This window comes from Dermatophagoides pteronyssinus, unplaced genomic scaffold (assembly GCF_027571235.1).
Source record: "Dermatophagoides pteronyssinus isolate colony J.1.1.1.1 unplaced genomic scaffold, Derpt_VIB-CSIC_2022.12 sq0021, whole genome shotgun sequence".
Classification (NCBI taxonomy): Eukaryota; Metazoa; Arthropoda; class Arachnida; order Sarcoptiformes; family Pyroglyphidae; genus Dermatophagoides; species Dermatophagoides pteronyssinus.
In genome coordinates this window covers 494,209-501,817 of record NW_027461545.1, presented here as the reverse complement: position 1 = coordinate 501,817, position 7,609 = coordinate 494,209, and the positions used below count along the sequence as shown (strand labels likewise).

At 26.6% G+C, this 7,609-nt stretch overlaps 3 protein-coding genes across 4 annotated transcripts; 1 reads left to right on the top strand and 2 right to left on the bottom strand.

Annotated features, from left to right (window-relative positions):
* Window positions 1-714: 714 nt before the first annotated feature.
* LOC113791170 (uncharacterized) lies at window positions 715-1,078 on the bottom strand. Its single transcript, XM_027340907.2, has one exon. It carries the CDS (start codon window positions 1,076-1,078, stop codon window positions 773-775), a length of 306 nt encoding a protein of 101 aa, XP_027196708.1. The 3' UTR covers window positions 715-772.
* Window positions 1,079-1,148: 70 nt separating this feature from the next.
* LOC113791169 (uncharacterized) lies at window positions 1,149-2,784 on the top strand. 2 transcript variants are annotated; one of them, XM_075822875.1, is made up of 3 exons: window positions 1,149-1,173; window positions 1,285-1,844; window positions 1,917-2,784. In XM_075822875.1, the coding sequence occupies exons 1-3, from the start codon at window positions 1,164-1,166 to the stop codon at window positions 2,091-2,093; spliced, it is 747 nt and encodes a 248-aa protein (XP_075678990.1). In that variant the 5' UTR covers window positions 1,149-1,163; the 3' UTR covers window positions 2,094-2,784. The 2 variants fall into 2 exon arrangements, with proteins under 2 accessions (XP_075678990.1, XP_027196707.2); XM_027340906.2 differs by having other exon boundaries at window positions 1,149-1,182.
* On the bottom strand, window positions 2,212-6,973 carry LOC113791168 (ras GTPase-activating protein 3-like). Its single transcript, XM_075822871.1, has 11 exons — window positions 5,921-6,973; window positions 5,336-5,843; window positions 5,193-5,272; window positions 5,032-5,136; window positions 4,708-4,951; window positions 4,487-4,635; window positions 4,004-4,424; window positions 3,846-3,923; window positions 3,696-3,779; window positions 3,345-3,608; window positions 2,212-3,270 (listed from the first exon to the last, which is right to left on the bottom strand). Exons 1-11 carry the CDS (start codon window positions 6,139-6,141, stop codon window positions 2,605-2,607), a joined length of 2,820 nt encoding a protein of 939 aa, XP_075678986.1. The 5' UTR covers window positions 6,142-6,973; the 3' UTR covers window positions 2,212-2,604.
* Window positions 6,974-7,609: the final 636 nt, after the last annotated feature.

The following is a 7,609-nucleotide window of genomic DNA, read 5'->3' as shown; positions in this document are numbered from 1 at the left end:
ATAAAACCAGAAGGACACTCACTACAAACAAACAGGATACTACTATAGTAGTAGTGGGGAGCCGAAACCCAAAAAAACCCAAAAAAAAAAATCATTCAAGGTAGAATCCTATCGATTTTTCCGTTTCGAGTAGAAGCAGCATTTGTTGGTGATAATCTATAGGTGTTCATTATTATTATTATTGTTGTTGTCAACCAATTGAGAAACAAAAAAAAATGGATCGAATGTTTTGCTGTTGGAAAAATTGGGTATCCATATTTCATCATCATCATCATAAGGTGGCCATAGAATTGATCTATAGAATATAGTATACATTGATATAAGCCAAACCAGATATTTCGATGATAACAAATTTTTTTTTTCGTTTGGTTCGATCAATGATGATATTGGATTTCGTTACCAAAAAAAAAGCAAAACAAAAAAAAACGAAAATTCAAATTGAGAAAAAACAAAACAAAACGAGAAAATTCGCCAATTGTAAATACATCGCGATTTGGTTTTTGATGGATTCGAATTCGAACGCCAAAAAAACAGGAAATGAGTTTGCGCAAAGCGATTCGAATGTTTTCTCTCTCTCGATGATGATGATGATGATGATAAGAGTTTCCGTTCGGTGATACTTTTTGCTGACCAATTTTGATTTCCTCATCAAAAATGAAAAAATTGAAAAGATTTTTTGTTTTTAAAAAAAATTTCGTAATTTTATTAAATTATAAAATTTTATTTTTATTGAAAAACAAAAAAATGAAATGAAATGAAAAGAATATATTGTTTAAACTTTTCTCAATTTTCTTGATCCTTTAAGTTTTTTTAATTTATTTTTATTCTGTATTATTTGTACAATTTCAGCTTTTCTTGTATTCTCTTCACGACGTTGTTGATTTTCTTTACGTCTTTGTTGTTTTTCCTGAATCAATCGTTTAGTTTCGGATTTTAATTCATTTTCCAATGATTTAATTTGTTTGCTGGTTTGTTTTAATTGCATTTTTTTCTTCCAATTTGTTTTGATCGGTTTATCCAATACTAATGTTCGTCGAAATGGTTTTGATTGAATTTTTTTCTTATTATTTTTAGCCATAATTATATCTATTCAACAACTTTTAAAAACAAACAAAAAATCGAAGAAAACACAAAACTCTGTCACTCGAATTTAAAAAAAGCACATGTTTGATAGTGAGTATGGTATGTTCATAAATGAAATGACAAAATTATTATTTTGATTTTTCTGTTTTTCGTTTCGTTCGAAAAATATTTGCAAAAAAAAAATGTCAACCAAAAATCAAGAATCAGATGATGATGATGTTTATGGTCCGGTATTGCCGAAAAATTTTCCGAAATTAAAAACTAATGATGATAATGATGAAAAATGTCAATCAAATGATGATGTTTATGGTCCAACTTTGCCATCATCATCATTGAAGGTTCCGATTGGACCAAGTTTGCCAGAAAATTTTCAATCAACATCATCTCAACAAGATGATGAAGATGATGATGATGATTTTATTATCGGACCATTACCTCCAGGCGAAATTGATCGAAATCATTTGAATAATCAAAATCGATCGATTAAAAATGATCGAAATGATACGAAAAGAGAAAAATGGATGCTTGAACCGGGTAAATCACTTGGTCGATCATTTCAATTGCCAACAAAATCCGTAACGAAATTCAGCCAAAAAACATCGGCCACTAAAAAACCATTAACCGAAGATGAATTAATGGAAATTCGTGCCAATGAACAAAAAGATAAAAAAATTGAACAATTTTTAGAAAAATTTGATAAAACAAATAACCGCGAACGTTCGTTAATGGAAATGCATCGAAAAGATTTAAAAAATAATAAGGTATTTTTGTATGAAAAAAATGTTTTTCCCGAAAAGAAAAACTAAAAAAGTCATTTTTATCAATCAAAATAGAAACCAAAAGCCACTGATTCCACTGCCACTAAACAATCTGAACGACGTGAATTTGATCGTGAAAAAGATCTTTGTGCACCAAGAATGGATTCGAAACGAAAAAAATCCCTGATTAATGCGGCATCCGATTCATTTGGTACGAAATTTTCACGTGGAAAATTTGAAAAATTTTTATGAAAAAATGAAAATGCAAAACATCAATCTTGATCCACAAAAAAAAGCAAAATATATTTCGAAAAAAAAGAAGAAGAAATTTTACAAGGAGAATCATAAATCACAGTTTTCAATGAATAAATGAATGAAATGAACAAAAATCATTATTATTATAAAGATGATGATGCAAAAAACAAAAAATTTATATTTACAAAAATGATTATGTAATTTGTAATGATGATTGTCGTGAGTGTCTGATGAATGAAAATCCATTTTTTTCGTTTTCTTGATTCATGTTTCGTCAAAATACAACAACAACAACAGAAAAAAAAATTAGAGATCAAAGAGAGATCCTTTAACATATATAGAAAGAAAAAAATCTTTAAAGATTTTTCAGGTTAGGTTAGAGGTACAGGTAGGTGCTGGGTCGGGTTGGCTGTGTTTTGTAATGAGCAATTTTTGAATTAAAAGCAAAAACAAATAAGCCCGGCTTATTTGTTGATGGAAAAAAAATGAATAAAATAAATAAGGTGTTTCAACCAAAATTTTCAATAGGTAATAATTCCGAACCAATTATGCTTGTTAAATATTGTCGATATTTTTGTTCAATATTACCAATACAATCATTTAATAATGATAATGTTGTTATTAATGTTTGTCTATGTTCAATAATAAATTGTGATTGTGGATAATTACGGCAATTTCCTTTCCAAAATTTTACAATTTTATAATTTTTTTGTTTTAAATTACGGTGATTATTATTATTATTATGATTGTGGCGAGGATTATTATGGTCATGATCGACGATAATAATATTATCATCATTATCCGAATCATTAATATTTGATTCATGAAGTATTGTACGAATTGATTCAATATTTGATTGAAATAATGAATAAATCCGAGCTAATTCACGATCAGGATCTAATTGAATTGTCAGATCAAATGATAATTGTTGTTGTTGTTGTCGATTCAAATGATTGTTGTTGTTATTATTGTTGTTATTATTATTTGTTGTTGTTGTTGTTGTATCATCCCGATGATCATCATATTTATTCAAATTTGTTGTCGATGATGATGATGGCGATGATGATTGATTGAATTGTATCAATCGATTCAATGTATCAAGCCATTCACGTTCCTGTACACAATTACTTGCCTGTATGTTTAATGTACATTTATTATGTATCACTTGAAACATCTAAAACATTTGAAATTTTTTTGTATTAGAAATTGAATGTAAATCAATTTGTAAAAAATTTTTAAAAAACATACATTTTTCATTGAATAATTATCGGGTAATTTTTTCACAGTAATTTCACTAATTGGAAATTTAAATAATGGTGATTTATTTTTAGCTTTTGCATAGAAAAAATGTTGTGTAGTTATGCAAAAATAACGTTTTTTATAACTAGTACCAAAACCAATACGTTTATAGCCACCATTAGATTTTTTAAACATAATACTTTCTTTTAGAATAACTGGTTCATGATAATCTTTGGTTGATAAACGACATGATGATGATATTGATTCGAGAAACTATTTTTTTTTTTTTTTTTGTTTTAAAAAATGAATGAATTTTAATTACAAATTTCGTTTTTTCAGCAAAACAAAATTATTACAAACCTCTTTAGTTTTAGAAACATGAATATCGGTTATAAATTCTTTATAAAATAAAGTCATATAATTTTCTTTTATCAATGGTGTATTCTATAAAAGAAATAAAAAAAAAATTATTAAAAATTTCAAAAAATGAAAATTCTTTTCAATTTTTACCTTTTTTGATACGACCAAATTTCCAATACTTTGAATTGTTTTCGATATCAATGTAAATGTTCTGTTTACTTGTGAATTCTTGTAACGAAAAGAAAAGAAAAAAAAACATTAATTTTTTTTTTTTTTTAAAGTTGATTTTACAAATGTAGTCGCCTTACAATTTTTTTATCAGTCAATTCAAACAGACGTGGATTCAGAATGGACGGTGCAAAAAATCTCAGAAATACAAAACCTGATATCACATAATAACAAACATCTTTATTATCTGGAAAAAATTTAATTGCCAATTCTTTCAATACGGCAAATATATCACACATAATTTGTGGACATTTATCCATTGATTCAATAATTGAATTAAAAAATAAATTCGTATATGTTTTTAAATGTCGCATATTAATTCTTAGATATTCTTGATTATTAATTTTTATTGGATCAATTTCACAGATTTTATTTTCCTGTATAACCAAATCAATTGATGAACGTAATGTTTCATGTAAATATCTTATGCCAACTAATTTCATTAATTCATCAATACATTTGGATACAAGACTATTTCCACGAAATATTGTATTAACATCGCTAGTGGAGAAAAAAAAGAGAGCAAAGGGTTAAACAAAATCATCATTATTATGTCATCTTACCTGACTTTTGATATTTCATCTTCAGCCAAATATTTGATTAATGTAACAATTTTTTTATAATGTAAAAATATTTTTACTAATGGCTGTGCAGCATCAGCTTTATTCAGTACAAATTCACCCAATAAATAGGCAACACTTGATGTAATTGGCTATTAATAATTTTATAAGATTTTTTTTTTAATTTTTCCGGATTACAAGTAAAAACAACAGATTGAACAAACCTTTATTTCAATTGATGATAATAATAAATTACATAATGAATCATAAAATGGATTAGGAAATACATAGTCAGATATATAATTTATTCGTAAACGTAATGAACCAAGATTATAATCATAATTTTGTTGTTGATTATTACTGTTACTGTTACTACTGTAACTGCTATTATTATTATTATTTGTTGATGATGATACAGATGATGATGATGACAATGATGTTGATGATAATTGAGGTTGAAGATAATACCTATTTGTTGTTTGTTTGTTTTAATGATTAGTAAATTAGTAAATTCAAAGAGAAAATTATTTTTACAATGATAAACATACCATGCATTATGCGTACTATTAATCTGTAAACGATTCAATGGAATACGAATACTACCAATATTATTATTATTATTTGTTTTTGAACATGATTCATGTATAGAAATCCTGAAAAAAAAATTTGATTGAAAAAAAAACAAAGCTAAAAAACGAATTTTGTTTACCTTAAATGTGATTTATTGAGCAAATCATCCAATAAAAGTTGACTATTTGTAGCAATATTTGAATATTTATCCAACGGGATCTGAACGAAAATATTTTCAAATTGAAATATGCAAAATGAATGGAAAATGAAATAGAAACTTACTTCAAATGAAAATGTTTCATTATAATGAGAATTATTTGCTGTTGTTGTTGTTGTTGTTGTTGTTGTTTTACGTTTGATTTTAGATTTTTTTACATAACTTTCATCAAATATACGTAGATTAATTAAACAATAATATGAATTTGAAGAATTATTTTGATTATGATTATTATGATTATGATGATCAAAATCAATAATATTTTGACATTCAAATATTGTTATAAAAAAATTTAATGAATTATTATTCATTATATAATTTGGTTCAATTTGTAAATGTAAAACACCTTTAATTTCTGGTGTAAAATTTACAGGTATTAATGGAAACCATAATTCTTCCCATGTATTAAAATTTTTTAATTGATCATTACGTAAAATAACTTTACCCAATGAACGATTACGATTGGATGATTGATGATGATGTACAGATGATTTTTCACGTTCATAAACATAAATAGATAAATAATGAAATATTCTTGGTATATCAAAATGAAATTCTTCACCAAAAAATGGACTAAAACAAAGATGGGGAAAAGGAAAAGAAGAATTAGATTTGAAAAAAAATAACAGTGGCAAAATCAAATGTCTTACTCCAATGTTTTATCAATAGAATTATGTGTACGAAAAATTTCTTCACTATCCAATCGAATAACACAATAACAATCTTTTATTGAATTGGTACCATTTTTTGGTTGAAGATTTTTTGCTTCACCAATTCGTATTTTAACCTGTTGAACCAAACGTACATTCATTGAATGTTGCGGTTGAGCATCCGTTGTTGTTGTTGTTGTTTGAATAAAACTTTGTTCCATGTCATTTTATTTCAATTTTTTGTTTTTTTGGTTTTTCATGAACAAAAAAATACAGACAAAATCTTCATTGTTGATGATTGATGGATTTTTTTTTGAAAATTCAAAATTCATTAACAAAATAAAGGACAATTTTTCTTCATTCACAAAAATTTGCTGTTGATGTTTTGAAGAAACTTTTTTTCAATGAATGATTTTTGCAGCGAGAGTGCCTCTCTCTCAATCGAATCAATCGAGATGATAATTTTTTTTCAATTTTTTCGGTTGCAGCAGCTGATGATCATGATATTTTGGTGGTGGTGGTGGCTACCACTATTACATCGAAGAAACAAAAATGACAAAAAAACAATGTTTGAAAATTCACGAAAACGAAAAAATTGATTGAAAAACGAAAAATAATAAACGAATGCGAATGCAACAGTCAATCACATCGAGGAGGATGGATGGATGGATGAATGGGGTGAAATCTTGAACAAAAAAAAAACTTGAATGAAAAACGAAGAAAAGAAACTGTTATTTACAAACAGCAGCACCAAAGTTAACTGAGCAATTTTTTTCAAAAATGAAAAGCTAAATTGTTGTTGATGATGATGGAAGAATAGAATCTGATTTTTCGTTGTTGTGAGAAATGAGAGAGAGAGAGAGAGAGAGAGAGAGAGTAAATTATCATCATTAAAACAATTTTTGGTTGGAAGAAAAAAAAATTGAATGAAATCAAATTGAATGAATGAATGAAAATAACAACAAGTAAAGTGTGTGTGGTGGTATAGGCAAATAGATAAATGCAGCGAGGGAAAATCTCTCTCTCTCTCTCTCTCTCTCTCTCTCTCTGTGTGTTTATTGTTGTTGTTATGACTATATACACACAAAGTGTTCAACTGTGTGGATATAGTAAAATGAAAAACGTTCGAATTCGAATAGTAAAAAAAATGAAAATTTTTCAAAAACAAAATTTATAAACAAATAATGTTTATTTCTGCTGGCGCCAAATTTTATTTCTTTCTTTTTTTTGGCAGATTTGTTTAAAACATCGTTGATATAAACAAAACAAAAAAAAACATTCGAGAGAAAAAACGTACATGTTTTCGAATGGGGAGAGAAAAACAAAAATTGATTGATTGATTGATTAACCAGATTTTCTATTTTTTTTTCTTATTTTATTGACTTTTAGGCACGATTCTGTGATTCTGTGATTCGAATGTATCAAGTTAATTATTCAAGTTTGTTTTTTTAAGATTGAAAATTCTGTGATTTTCGTTTGTTCTCTTAATTCCGCATCAATCAATCAATCAATCGATCGATCGATGTTGTGGTTTGTTTTTTTCCTCACTAAAATCAATTGAATGAAGAAAAAAAAATTGATGTACATTTTGCATATTTTGATTTTTTTTTCCCATTTTCCCCATTTCAATTATGGTAATGTTATTTTAATTTCATTCATTCATTCATTTCATTCATTTAATTCAATTTA